Source organism: Hyperolius riggenbachi, chromosome 1, assembly GCF_040937935.1.
Source record: "Hyperolius riggenbachi isolate aHypRig1 chromosome 1, aHypRig1.pri, whole genome shotgun sequence".
NCBI classification, from domain to species: Eukaryota; Metazoa; Chordata; class Amphibia; order Anura; family Hyperoliidae; genus Hyperolius; species Hyperolius riggenbachi.
The window spans coordinates 407532363-407548090 of NC_090646.1; the positions used below are offsets into that span (position 1 = coordinate 407532363).

General features: G+C 42.7%; 1 protein-coding gene across 2 annotated transcripts in view; it reads right to left on the minus strand.

The window, feature by feature from the left end:
* CDC37L1 (cell division cycle 37 like 1, HSP90 cochaperone) overlaps positions 1-15728 on the minus strand; it is a 62717-nt gene that overhangs the window by 24756 nt on the left and 22233 nt on the right. Inside the window, exon 7 of one of the 2 annotated variants that reach the window (XM_068235681.1) lies at positions 11200-11859. In XM_068235681.1, the coding sequence (XP_068091782.1) occupies positions 11764-11859 (96 nt within the window). In that variant the 3' untranslated portion in view covers positions 11200-11763. Of the gene's footprint in view, positions 1-11199; positions 11860-15728 lie in introns of those variants that run through there. The other variant, XM_068235690.1, reaches the window with a different exon arrangement.

Genomic DNA, 15728 nt, shown 5'->3' on the forward strand with positions numbered 1-15728 from the left:
GCAACGTAGGAGAGGCAGAGCTGCCCTATTAGATCCTGGGAAGGTTTATGAGGAGAATAAAGGCTCAGTATGCAGAAAATTTCAGATTTTCCCCAGACAAGACAACCCAAATCTGATAGCAACAATCTGACAGCGGTTTCCCAAGCTACTGGCTTGCTTCCTCAGAGATCTCTGAGGAAGCAAGCCAGAAGCTTGTGAAACAGCTGTCAGGGTTGGAACCCACTAAAGATTTTGTGAGTGATTCAAACCGCTAGCGATTTCCCTAAACTCTCAGCTAATGTTAATGGATGGGCCAAATTCCATTGGAGCCGTTGCGATTACCAAAGTGCAAAACGCAGGACATGCTGCATTTTTCGCGTTAGCGTTTCTGCAATGTAAAGTATATAAACTCTAGCCTAATCGCTCATCAAAACCTAAAAACAAGCACCACCAAGAGCCCCAATAGTGTAATATGTACTGGTAAATGGTTACTAGAGTAAATATTAATACTCACAAACCAGGGTTACCATTAGGCAACCACTGTAAAGTCAGGTAGGGAGATTTTCCTGACCCTACTCAGGAATAAGAAGTCGCTCTCTGTAGATGAGAAAAAGGGGGGTTCAACCCTCCACCCAGGGTGGACTCAATATTATGCAGGAGAACAGAGGTGCCAAAAGGATAAAAAGAAGCTAAATGAGCTAAAAAACCAAATTCTTGGTAAATAGGAGGTAGTGGTGGACTTACCTCCTCCAAGTAGACACACAACGACTGTAGTAAAGAGAGTCAATATATTTTATTTATGAACGCCAAATATGCAACGCGTTTCGCAGGTTTGATCCTGCTTCATCAGGCAATAACAATGGAGCAATAGCATATGTGGTCAGTAGAAGAGCTAGGCACCTCATCAAAACCTACACAGTGATTTTGCTAGCGGTTTAAAGTTACTGCACCCTAATTCTGATTGGTTCTTTCAATTTAGATTTTTTTTACAAACTCTAATCGCTACACAACTGCTGGCAGAACCTTACACTTTTTAAAATCGCTACCAAAAATGCTTATGAAATCGTTTACAAAAAACGCTAGCGACTGCGATTAGCGATAGCGTTTTGTAGTGGGTTCCAGGCCTCAGATTGTTGCTATCATATATGTGTCGTCTTGTCTGGGGATGAAATAAATCGGTGGAATTTCTGCATACTGAGCTGGAGCCTTTGTTTTCCTCAAGTGTTAAATATTGCTCTTATGTGGAGGCACAGTGAGTACTCTACCAGACCCCCAGAGGCCTGTTAGTCCAGGATCTAGTGCTGATCTATCACTCTACAGACACAGTGGGCATTTTGCAGGATTGACTCTCCTGCTAGGGCTGATTATCATTTTGGGGGGGGGGGGGGGGGGGGGGAAGAGACACACAGAGGCATGTCCTGGACCAGGAAACATGCCTCTGTATCCCATCTCATTATTTATTTTTTACAGAAGCTAATGTAATGAATATAGAAAATGCATGTAGTGCTTCAATGCTGGCAGTTAATTTTTCTGTAAGGTAAAAACACATCCAAGTGTGCTCTAGCCCATTGATTAACATTGGCTTTCAGTTTACCTGTGCAGTAAACACACTGGGCAAATTAAAACCAACAAATTGCATCTCATTGGTCCAATACCAACTTGGTCAATTAGATGCTTCTGGCTTGTCTACATACCCATCTATAGGCTTCTTTTCTACAGGTACCTGAAGATGGTGAGTTCACTGCATGTCAGCTGCACCCATTCATTGGCCAGGTGCATACTAGTGCTTAACATTGGCAGTGGACAGGCAGTATAACGCCACTGCGGGTCGCACGTGATAAGCGTGGTGTTAAAGAGAATCTGTACTCTGAAATTCTTACAATAAAAAGCATACCATTCTATTCATTATGTTCTCCTGGGCCCCTCTGTGCTGTTTCTGCCACTCCCTGCTGCAATCCTGGCTTGTAATTGCCATTTTTATGCAGTGTTTACAAACAAAAGACATAGCAAGTGATAGGCTGAGAGTAGCTCAGTGTGTGTCATACAGTGTGTGCAGGGGGCCTGGAGAGGGTGTGTATAGCTTCTATCCAATCACAAGCAGCACAGCACATTCCAGCCTGACTGCCTCAGCCCGACAGAGGAGAGAATATTAGATCATATAACAGAGATAACACAACCACTGTGCAACTAGGAAAGGCTGCAGTAAGACAGAGCACATTAGAACAGCTATAGGAACTTATAGGATGGAAGAAATAAGGCTCAAAATTTTGTTAGAGTCTCTTTAAAGCGGATCCGAGATGAAAAACTAACTAGAACAAGTAACTCGTCTATATATCTTATCTATTTAATAGAATATGATTCTTTCTTCCTGTGATACAATGACAGCGGCCATGTTGTTTGTAAACATTACACAGAGGCAGGCTTATCTGCATCTTTGAGTACTCAGCCTGTGAAAAAAAAAACCTAATCCCCCCCCCCCCCCTCCTCTGCGTCTGAAATCTCTGGCTAGTAATACCTCCCCCTCCTCCTGCCCACACTCAGCTCCTTGCTACTGTCTGAAAATGCCTTGGCTCTCTGCAAACCTGTGGGCGTGGCTTTAGTTTATAGGGAATTAGAGTATTAAAACAAAAAAGTATTTGGCTTGAGGAATGCCCTATAAACCAGTGCTGTCCAACTGGCCGCATCCAGCCCGCTAGGCCTTCTGCTGCGGCCCCCCTGCTGTGGCAGTGTTAGCCCCCGAGTCCCCATCGCTGAGGGGATTTTTTTTTTCAACAGTTTCCCCCATTCCTCGACTATAATTTAATATTTCCAGCCCCCCTTTGCTCCCCTCCCCTCGTCCCCCCCCCTGCTGCCGCCGCCTCACCTCTCAAATCGGTGGTGGGCAGGAGATAGGAAGGAACCAGCCACACCGGCGCACAGGGGACTTTAAATGCTGGACGTGACCGATGTCACTTCCTGCATTTAAATTCACCGCGCGGCTGCCGTGCGCTGGTGTGGCTAGTTGCTATCTCCTGCCCGGTCCGATCTGAGAGGTGAGGCGGCGGCAGCACGGAGGAATGAGAGGAGGGGAGCGGAGGGGGGGCTGGAAATATTACATTATAGCAGCCAATCTGACGGCGTTTTGTGGGGACGTCTGCAGCCAATCTGAGTGCATTTTGTGGGGACGTCTGCAGCCAATCTGAGGGCATTTTGTGGGGACATCTGCCGCCAATCTGAGTGCATTTTGTGGGGACATCTGCTCCCAATCTAAGGGCATTTTGTGGGGACATCTGCAGCCAATCGGAGGGCATTTTGTGGGGACATCTGCAGCCAATCTGAGGGCATTTTGTGGGGACTCTACCGGCCCTCCACCATGTGGCCTGGAAAAAAACAGCCCTCCATGCCCGCGAAGTTGGACAGCACTGCTATAAACAATAGGACAGGAACACATTTATGCAATGAGTAAAAGTTCACCTCGGATCCACTTTAAATACTACCATTTGGCTGCATATAATTGGATCAAGATATAATAGTATAGTAGAACCTAAAGTGAACATATAAAAAAGGTTTCCATTACCTGTGGCTTTTACCAGCCCCCTGCATCTTCCTTGTGCCTGCAGTGACTAAGTTTTACTTTCGGCGACAGAGCTAGTCGCCAGCCACTGCACCTGCAAGATCAGGCTGATGCAGGCGACCAGAGGATCATTCTGTGACGGTCAGGCACAGGGGGCTGGTAGAAGCTTCAGGTAAGTGAAACTTTTTTCCGTTACTTTAGGTTCCCTTTTTAAAAAGCCAAGTTTTGGTTGTATCTATGTAAAAATCTGCTGTACCAATTGACCATTTCTGTAAAGGAAATATCTGGGCAAAGATAATCCGATCTACTTAACTGTTGCTTCCTCCAGCCCCTGGAAGCCTACATGTACCTCGCCACAGCTCCTCTCAAAGCCTGTCTCCTGGAGTCCCCCCTGTAGCAAGCCGCCAACCTATCCAGGGCAGTGGCCACTGCGCATGCAGGAGGCTGTGAGCGGCACAGCCACGTGCATGTGCAGTGGCTGCTGACCTAGCCAGATTGGCGGCTGCTAGGGAAGGGACCCTGGGATACTGGCTTGGAGCAGAGCTGTGGGGAGGGACACGTAGGATTCCAGGGGCTGGAGGAAGCAACAGGTAAGTAGATCTGTTTTCTTGTTTGTTTCCCAGATGTTTTGTTTAAAGAAACTATCAATAGTTCAGGATAGATTAGGCTCACCTGCTTTTTATACCCAAGCAATTTTTCTATAACGTAGAGCTGAAGAACCAGGTGATAAAAGCCCACACCTCGTTTTTCCACCTGGCAAGCAATATAGTGGGGGTCCCCAAACTTTTTCAGACCAGGTCTGGGTCAACATACTTCAGTATACGTAAGGGCCGGAGTATACATGAAATGATGTAGAAAACATTACATTGAGCCTCGGTATTGTAGACAGCGCCTATTAACATGGGCAGCCCTCATGTCTCCCATTCAACCAGAGAAGACGTTATCCCCCCAACACAGCATGTGCAGATAATAACCCCCCCCCCCCCAACATAGAATGTGCAGGTAGTATGCCCTCCAACACAGTGCAAATATCATGACACTAACCGAGCATGTCATATGTGAGCCATGGCCTGCCGAAGCCTGCAGCACAATTTCACCCATACACACGATCTCTGTAGAAACATATGCAGTGCAACCCTCCATTTCCCCTTTGCAAAGAAACCATAACATTCCTGCACAGCACTGACCAAAATATATGCGATTATACTTGCTACAAGTCATCCCCTCCACCCAGTTACCCAGAAGCTAGCAAATGACTGCTTTCAGACTTCCATGTGGATGGGTGGTGCCAGAACTGCTATTCTATATGCGAGCTGCCAATATTTAAAGATGTAGCAGTGTGTGTGTGTGTGTGTGTGTGTGTGTGTGAGAAAAAAAAGCCTCAGGGTGCCACATTCGGCCCATGGGCCTTAGTTTGAGGACCACTGCACTATAGAGTAGATGGTTTCTCAACAAGACCAGTTGTTTAGCAGAAAGGTGCTCCTGGCTGTTATCCCTCCCTAGGTGTGTCTTTTTAAGACTTCTTGTTTATCTCTTCAGCTGTACCAGATGAAGGTTAGTGAAAGACTCCGGTTAGACCTACTGGTAACAGAGTTTCTAACTTGCATCCAGAACAGGCGCCCTATTCCGGACTTCCTTGAGCACCTTTTTGGTAATTTTATATAGATTTTATGAGGTCTCTTTATTGTGGTCTTAGGATCACTTTAGGGTTCCTACATTTTTGGCGTTTCTAGTGGTGTTACTTTCTGACCACTGAGGTGTAAGGGTGGGCAGGGGCTTTTAATTATATTTCCACAGATCAAGTGATCAGGGTTCTGTCCACCGAGCGGATCGTTCAGAAACACCCTTATCAGTCCGCCGACAGCGCGTACACACGCGCATACTGTCGGCTAAAGACCGTCCGGCGGACTCGTCGTTTTCCTTTTGTAGTGCGTGTGTACAAACCTTTATGCCTAGTACAAGCCATACAATTTTCTGTTAGATTAGATTTTTCTGTAATTAGATTATATTCTGTAAAGTACTGATAGAGAATGGTCATTATCTCTGGTGCATTGTCTTCTGGCTATCTCCTGCTGAGTAGAACAATGCCTAATTGCCAGGCAGATAGATGGTTAGATAGATAATTTCCAACATGTTGGAAATTATCTATCTGGCAGGTAAATCTAACAGAAAATTGTATGGCGTGTACTAGGCAATAATCTTTCAGTACTGGTCTGCAGCCAAACACAGTGGCTTATGTGCCTGCCATTTATCTAATCTAAACCTACCCTATCAGATTTTGCTAATGAGTATAACCACCTCCCCCACTGCTGAAAATGCATATGCTAATTTTGAAATTGTTGTTTTTCCACCCTTTTTTTTTTTACAAATTCAACACAACCATTAAATGCTAGTTATTGGCCACAGTGTAATTTTTAAAATTTAATTTAGGCTCATTTTAAGTAGCCATATTCCTCTGTTGTTGAGCTCAATAAGGGCCTTCATCTTAATCTCTTTAGAGACTGACCCTACCATTAATATCCACCCAAAACCTTTCACTATATCTACCTTATCAGATATCTGTCCCTAAAGGGCAAACGTATGCTAGCTATATTGATGTTGTCCGATGGGATCCCTCAGGTGACATTGATAGGCCAAGAATGTACAGTCAGCTAAGTTTTTAATATATGGTGTGTACAGGCCTTTAGACTTACATAATCCACTCCATTTAACCACCTTAGCGGTATGGACGAGCTCAGCTCTCCTTCACTTTTAGTTGTAGTTTTACTTTTTGGCCACAAGATGGCGGCCATGAGTTTGTTTACATGACGTCACTCTAAGCGTAACAAACGCTCAGAGAGACGCATCCCCCATGCAACAGCCAGAAAAAGCGAAGCTTCCAAGAGAAGCTGTCGCTTTTTCTACGGGGGAGAAGAATCAGTGATTGGGCACCATAGCCCGATTCACTGATTGCCTGGCTTACAAACCGCGGGCCGGGAGCGCACGTGCGCGATCGGCCGCGGGAGCACACATGGCCTCCTGGGCGTAGCTAGTACGTCCAGGAGGCCGAAGTAGTTAAAGAACAAGTGAAGTGAAAAAAAATATGAAGGCTGCCATATTTACCGTATTTCCATTTAAGCAATACCAGTTAGCTGGCAGCCCTGCTGATCTATTTGGCTGCATTAGTGCCTGAATAATACCAGAAACAAGCATGCAGCTAATCTTGTTGGATCTGACAATAATGTCAAACATCGGATCTGCTGCATGCTTGTTCAGGGTCTATGGCTAAACGTATTAGAGGCAGAGGATTTGCAGGATAGCCAGGTACCTGGTATTAGACATGGGCTCACGAGTTGTTACGAGCGGCTAAGCACTCAAATTCATGATTTAAATGAACCTAATTGCCTCAGGTGTGCTGCTGGATCTGAATGGGTTATTTACCCATAAAGGCTCATACACACATCAGACCATAGTCTTTGGAAAATGAAAGATCACAGGCCAATGTTACTCCCTTCCATGTAGTATGAGAGCCATACCTACAGTCTATTCTATGGAGCTGAACTCCCCCATCAGACAGAAATCTTTGCAAGATGCTGTACACAAAGATGCTGTAGACATTCAAAAGATCAGTATCTGCAAAAGATCTGTTCCTGAAAAATGCATTCATAGTCTATGATATCTGCAGATCATCATAAACACCTTGTTTAACAGACATTCATCTGCAGATCAGATCCACCAGGATGGATTTTCAGATCTGCAGATGATTGTCTGATCTGCAGATGAATGTCAGTTAAACAAGGTGTGTATGAGGATCTGCAGATCTCATAGACTATGAATGCAATTTGCAGGAACGGGTCTTTGGCAGGAACAGATCTTTTGCAGATACTGATCTTTTGTGTCTGTACAGCATGTGTGTGTGCAGCATCTTGCAAAGATAGGGAGCTCAGCTCCATAGAAAAGACTGTGAAGGTATGGCTCTCATACTACATGGAAAGGGGTAAAATTGGTCTGTGATCTTTCATTTTCCAAAGACTATGGTCTGATGTGTGTATGTGGCCTAAGTCTGTCGTATAGCATGCGCTCCAAACTGCTTGCAAGCATCCTATTGGACGCGTTGCAAGCCTCACTACACGCACTTCCTCCTCCAAGCCAGAAGTGTGTGGTGTGAGGCTTGCAATGCATCCAATAGGATGCGTGCAAGCTGTTTGGAGCGCATGCTATACGAAGAATTTATGGGTAAATGACCCATTCAGATCTAGTTTCTCCTTAGACATAACTAATGCAGCCTGATTGGCTGAAGCCTCTTCCCCTCCCATACCTCTGTTCCTCTCTGATTGGCCAATATTTCTCATGCTGAGACAATGCATTTTCTATTGTAGAGCTGGGTGGGAGTGCTTGAAGACTGGGAGAAGGATGGGCAATGCATACACAATCAGGCAGATGAGAGTAAAGGCTAGTACACACTAGCAATTTTGATTGACCAATGATTGCTCAATTTTACCACCTCCATGTAGTATGACCATTTACCTATATAAGCTGCATAGAATTAAAAATCTGTTTGGCCCTCATACTACATGGAGGTGGTAAAATTGAGCAATCATTGGTCAATCAAAATTGCTAGTGTGTACTAGCCTTTAGGGAGAAAATGACATCAAAATTGGCTTCAAAATAGACACAGTTAAGATGGAAAATCCTAAGAAGGATTTTCTCTCTCTTAACCGCTTAATGCAAAATGGATGTTTTAAAATGTCCTATTTTTGCACTAATTGGTGCAAATAGGACATTTTTTAAATAGCCATTTTGCTGAACTGCCCATGTCTATGAAGGTCCTGCAAGTGATTAAAGCAAACTTGACCTGAAAAACTGACGATTAATTGTATGTCTAGTAGTATTGGTAAATAGAACATTAGTAATTTTCAATTTAAAGCTGCACTTTTGAGATTGAAGTTAAACAGACATGACAGTCAATATAAAATCTGCTTCATTCCGCTGGGAAACAGAATATCTCTTTAATCTTTTCAGCACTAAAATGTTATTGTCAGTGTTTTCTCAGCCAAATAGAAGTGTATTGCCTTCTACTTATTTTTCAGGGCAGCACGTCTATTTGCATAGATAACAGCACTAGATTTGATACATGCAGTGCATGAAAGTAGAAAAGTACTTCAGAATAGTTCTCTCTTAGAACTATTATATGTACCCATGTTTATCTTTAAGTGTCAAAGGTCAATTCATGTATGCTTTATATGTTCCTCATCTCATATTTACTGTAGTGCAGCTAAATGAGGCCTTACTTGCAATTAGTTTGCTAGTCAAACCAGCAGGTGGAGTTCTAAACAGTAAATATTTCATAAGAAAAATGTGTTGCTTTTCTTAAACTTCTTTGAAGAAAATCTAGTTTTAGTACTAAGCCTAGTAAATAAAAATAAAATCACTATACATTCAAAACACTAGCCTAATTTTTGTCAAAGGAAAACTAAAGTTAAAAGAATATAGAGGCAGCCATATTTATTCCCTTTTAAACAATACCAGGTGCCTGGCAGTCCTGCTTATCTATTTGGCTGCAGTGGTGTCTGAATAAGGGCTGGTTCACACTTAGACACTGAATAAAAAAAAAATATGATTTGTATGTGTAGTACAGCTAAGAAATAGAACTTTAGGATCATAGACATAAGTCTAATTGTTTCCAGTACAGGAAGAGTTAAACTCCAGTTGTTATCTCTATGCAAAAAAGCCATTAAAGGGAAACTTAACCTCCTTGGCGGTAATCCCGAGCTGAGCTCGGGGTATGCCGCCGGAGGTCGCCGCTCAGGCCCTGCTGGGCCGATTTTCATTCGGAAAAAAGCAGCACACGCAGCCGGCACTTTGCCAGCCGCGTGTGCTGCCCGATCGCCGCCGCTCCGCGGCGATCCGCCGCGTGCAGCGGCGAAAGAGGGTCCCCCCAGCCGCCCGAGCCCAGCGCAGCCGGAACAAACAGTTCCGGCTGGCGCTAGGGGCTGGATCGGGCGGCTCTGACGTCAGGACGTCGACTGACGTCCATGACGTCACTCCGCTCGTCGCCATGGCGACGAGGAAAGCGAAACAAGATAGGCCGCTCATTGCGGCCTATCTTGTTACTTTCGATTGCCGGAGGCGATCGAAAGTACGCTTCCGGAGCGCCCTCTAGTGGGCTTTCATGCAGCCAACTTTCAGTTGGCTGCATGAAATATTTTTTTTTTAATTTAAAAAAAACCCTCCCGCAGCCTCCCTGGCAAAATAAATAAACCGCCAGGGAGGTTAAAGAGACTCTGAAGCCTCTTTAAAATCCTTTTTTTATTAAACCATTCTGTGTAATACATTAGTCCTACCTAAACCGCCGCATTCCCGCGGCTGTAAACTATCTAAAGCACCCCTAAATCCCCGAGGGGCAATCTGGGCAGCACTTCCGTGTGAGGCTGGGCTATGAGCCGCAGCCCTGCCTCACACGCGTCTGTCAGCGGCGCATCACCGCCTCTCCCCCGCCCCTCTCAGTCTTCCTTCACTGAGAGGGGCGGGGGAGAGGCGGAGATCCGCCACTGACAGACGCGTGTGAGGCAGGGCTGCGGCTTATAGCCCAGCCTCACATGGAAGCGCACAGGGGCAGCAAAATCCACGACCAAGAAAGTCGTGGATTTTGCTGGGGAGAGGGAGGGCGAGGTAGGGGGGTTTTAGATAGTTTACAGCCGAGGGAATGCGGCGGTTTAGGTAGGATTAAGGTATTCAACAGGATTGTTTAATAAAAAAAAAAAAGGATTTTTAAGAGGCTCCAAAGTCTCTTTAAAGAGGAACGCCAGTAAAAATAATGTAATAAAAAAAAAGTGCTTAATTTTTACAATAATTATGTATAAATGATATAATCAGTGTTTCCCAATTGTAAAATATTTTAAATCCCTGATTTATATTCTGACATTTATCACATGGTGACATTTTTACTGTTGGCAAGTGATGTAACTGCTGCTTGCTGTTTTGGCAGTTGGAAACAACTGTAAACAGCTATTTCCCACAATGCAACAGGGTTCACAGACAGGAAACTACCAAGAGTACGTACTCAGAATTTCTTTGTGGGAGGGGTTTCACCACAATATCAGCGATCCCCATGCTAATACCAGCCACTGGGCTGTTTAGATGGGACCGAGCAGCGTTAGGACACTTTAGTGTCTCAGCGATTGAAAATGGTGACACGGATGCAGCGACTAGCCTAATAAGAACAGACAGTGTTTGTTCTCATAGGCTTTTACTGGACACATTTTCCTGTCCGGTCAAATGTGCGAAGTTGGGACTCTGCGTTCCGTTTCGTGTTCTGTAGCAAAAAGGATCTGTTAATTTGTTTATATATAAAAATAAAAAAGGATCCGCTTCCACTTGTTAAAGGACCTAGTTCCTGCATTTAAGCAAGCTTAAAGTTCCGAATGGGTACATTTTTTTTTTTAAGAGAGTGTGAACTGGTCCTTACACCAGAAACAAGCATGAAGGTAATCTTGTCAGATCTGACAATACTGTTAGAAACGCCTGATCTGCTGCATGCTTTTCAGGGTTTATGGTTAAAAGTATTAGAGGCAGAGGTTCGACATAATGCCAGGCAACTGGTATTTCTTAAAAGGAAATAAATATTGCAAACTTTATCTCCCTCTCACTTCAGTTGTCCTTCAACTCACTAAGCTAGTGCTACTTACCTTATAGCAGTTGGAAATGTCAATACGTCCACTAGTAAGGCAGTTCTTGGGGAGAAAGGTCTGCCAAGTTGTACTGACTTTCATTCATAAAATTGCTCATAGACATTCTTACAATACTGAAACGCATCACTGAGCAGTAGATAAAAAAAAATACACAAATGCTTGTATTCTTGTCTAGTTAGAATATAGACATAGGAGTACAAGAGACCATGTGGATAATGGAATAAATATATAGTTTGAAGTCTGTCCTGTATTCATAATGTGAATAGTATTTTTTTTTTTTATTAAAGTTTTTTTTTTTTTTTTAATACTATTCCTCATAAAAATCAAGGCGCAGATTGAAGGCATATCTACTATTCGCTGAAGCATTCACTTCAGTTCCATTCTCCTGTTTGGCGTGGAAAAATAGCAGCAAAATGTTCACGCTGTAAGACACCACAAACTTATTACCCAGCATGGGGGGAAAAATAAATAGAGTGCAGCATCGTGTAGCAGTAAATGTCACAGTAGGAACACAGCCACACTAGTTTCTGTAGTGTTATTGGCTCAAGTGCTTAATGCTTTTTATTGTATATCCATTGTCTTAGTATCCTCTCCTTCTGTCTCTTGTATTGGGGCCCAATGAAGTACATCAGAATGTAGATGACAATGTGGAGTATTCTGTAATCAGAGAAATAGAACATGATGTAGAAAATAAAATTATACAAATGTATTCTTGTAATGTCTGAGCAATCCAGTTATAAATACACACAGTTTCTGACTATAGCACATGTTCTTTCCTGCAGAAGATATAAACCTATAAAAGGTATACATTATTTTCTTTTTGTTAAAAACAATAATGGTAACAATACCACATCTATCTGAAGTTATGTAAAAATTACAACTTTATAACAAAGACCATATTTCAGACACTGTCAATATGCAGTACAATTGATATTAATCCTGTAATGTTTATTTTAAAGCTATTGATTTGAAGTGCACATAGCAGTCATTTACCCACTATGGTTAGCATGGTCTGTAGATCACACGTGTTAGCTGCAACTGTTCGGATTCAAAATTGTGAACAAGCACTGTTGGTCAGTGCTACAATGTACTTGAATAGGTACTAGGAAGTATCTGTGGGTCATTTATGTCTGTAGCTGTAAGAATACAACTCTGCTAATGTTCATAAGTCCTAACTTGTTGGGTCCTTTCACACTGTGTGCGTGTTGCGTTCTGTCACAACAGACAATTTCATGCCAACGCGATGCAATGATATTACTATGGCGCTTTCACATTGAGTGCAGTGTGTTGGGTTCCGACGGAATAACGCAGAACATGATGTGCATCTATACAACAACATGTGCCTTTACAGTGGCTGTGAAGCTTACTTTATTTGTAACGTATGCTTCACTGTACAGTCGTACCGCACATCTATTGCGCAGCGCGACTTTTCAGCACAGTTATAATGCAATATGCATAGTAGGCCTGAACGATTTTAGGAAAAGATTGAATTGCACGATTTCTGTCAGAAACCTCGATTTCGATTCGATTCACGATTTTTCAAATTCGAAAGTGCCCCTAGGCCCCCCACTTCAGCTTCGCAGAATTGATCACCACACAGTGGGCCACACCACAGCAGTCATCATCATTATCACGCTGACACACATTGCAGCCTGGCAGAGGCATACAAAACTTGACTGACAGGAGTGTGGGCAGAGTCTGCTGGCCATGTTTCATAGTTTGATTGACACACATGCGGGTGGAGTCTGCCGCCCGCCCGGCAAATGATGTTGAAGCACTGGGAGGAGGGAGTTGCCAAGTGAGAGCTGCTCATCATACCACTTAAAAAAAAAAAAAAGTGACACAAATCACCCAGTACAAATAAGTGGTTGTCAGCAGCAGACTCAGCCTGCCACCTGCCCAGCTTATGATTGATGTGAAGGTGCAGGGAATATTGAGCCGCCGGGATGGAGTGTGAGAGCCTGCGAGCCGGGGTGGGCGGAGTCTGCCACTCGTAGCACTCGGTGTGATTGACAGCCACGTGGGCGGCGTCTGCCACCCGCCCAGCTAATGTTAGGAGAAGGAGTGGGAGAGCCTGCGGGCGGAGCGGAGCCTGCTGCTCGCTCCGCTGATTGGCTGCACAGTGGGCGGAAGTTGTGGGAGATAGTGTCCCGCCTCCACTCGGAGAAATGTATGCAATGAGCCACCGCAAACTGCCGCTGCACAGAACGGCAGAGGGGACCGCTGCACGGGCTGCAGAGTGGGGTGAATATCGTTGCCATGGCGATCCCGGAATCGGCATTTCCGGGATCGCGATTTCGATCCAAAAACGATATATCGTTCAGGCCTAATGCATAGTTTAAAAGGACACTTAACCACTTCCAGAATCTTGCTACGCATATCTACGCCCTTAAAAACTTCACTTTCAGATCAGGGACATATATATGCGCATCTACTTGCTTACCTCCGCCGCTGCCGATTGCACACACACCCGCTCACCTTTGTCTCCATCGCCCCAGTGCATGATTGGTGAATGGGAACACGTGTTCCCAGAGCCAATCAAAACACCTGTAGTGTATGATCACAGGCAGTAGCAAGATGCAGTGTAATTCACAAAATGAAAGTGGAAAAACACACAAACATTACTTCCTCTGTACTGTTCAGTACACAGCATATAGTATGGAGACATTTATTGGACTAAAATTAAAAAGTTTCTAAATACATTAAAATAAATGTTTTTTTTTAAAAAAACCCAATTACTTATTAACCCTTTCTGCAACCCTCCCCCATAGTTACCAAAATAAAACACTTGCAAAAAAAAAAAAAAAGTGACAGCATGTAAAAAAACAAGGACTCCGCTTTGCATGTTGTGAGGGTATATGGGTATATAATTTATTATTATTACAAATAAGGGCTTCTAATTTATATTGTATAAAGAAACACAAAATAGAAAAATACACCTTTATTTCCAAATAAAATATAGTAGCCGTCCTAGGGACATCATTTTAATGTTGTAATAACCAGGACAAATGGCAAATAAAATGTGCAGGTTTTATCTACAGTAGCACATTTTATTTTAAAACTTTTTAAAGGCCGAAACTGATTTTTTCTTCTTCTTCCCTTTAAGATGCATATAAATTAATTTCACCCAAACAGAGCCTAATTTGTGGCAAAAATAACACTATATAGATAATTTACATGTGATAAAGTTATTGTTGAATAAACGAAATGAGTAAAATTGCTACTTTTTTTTTTTTTTACAATATTCATTCATAAATTATTTAATCAGTGTCTGAAATGTATCACAAAAGGCTATATCTTTAATTTGCCAGGTGATCTCAGCAGAATGTTTATATGTACTGGGAGTTCAATGCTCAGAAGGAGATACTGCTTGCATGGCAGTTGGAAACAGACGTTATTTCCAGCATTCCAGCAAACTGTCAGGGCCATAGCTTCACAGTGTGGGAAGGGATTTCACCACAATATAAAGGTGGGCACACACGATACAATAAAATGATCCGATTTTACAGCATTTCGTGTCTACCCCCCCCCCCCCCAAAAAAAAAAAAAAATCGAAAGGTTTTTTTTTCATTCAAATGAAAAATCCGATCAGATTTCCGATTTTTTTAGATTTATATGGATCCGGAATGCCAGATATTTCTGTTCAATTTTTGTTATGATTGTATGGTGTGTGTTAGATTGTCAATTTAATAATATACACACCCTAGTAATTTTCTCAGTTTCCAATCATTTTTATCATACTTGGGGAAAAATTGAACATATGTGTGTGGTACACTGGTCATATTTTTGAAATGTTACAATCAGTTAGAAAAATTGATTGCAATTCTTAAATTGAACAGATATTTAAAAAATTGTATGGTGTGTGACCACCTTTAGGGTTACAGACGTCCCCAATGATCTATTCGAGAAAAAGGTAAAGATTTTTAATAGGAAAGGGGGTTACTGATTGGGATGAAGTTCAATCCTGGGTTAAAGTGGAACTGAACTGAGAACGTCCTTTCTGCTCTAAAAGATACGCAAGAGCATAATAACCTTTCAACAAAAATAGGTCTTTTACAAAGACCAGAGGGCGCTGCCCAAACAATTAATTTGAATACAGGGATATTCCTGTATCTAATGTTCCTTGCTGCAACCTACTCAGGTGGGGTTGACCCCCGTTCCCCACCGTTCACAAAAAACAGAATAATATAATACCTTGAGAGGTGCGTTAAACAAATAATAAATTCCCACCATATAGGATTAAAATCTCTTGTTTTATTTTATTTTCAACTTTATATTTCTACATTCAATTATATATATATATATATATATATATATATATATATATATATATATATATATATATATATATATTCATATATATATTCGCTAGAGAGGTATATATCAAAAAACCTGTTAACGTTCACCACATCCGCATCACCATACCAAGCGCACTGTTAACATTCACCGCTTCCACACCATCATACTGGGCGTACTGGTTCCCTTAAAAATTGTATAAAATTTGTATATAAGGCTATTCTCCCGTT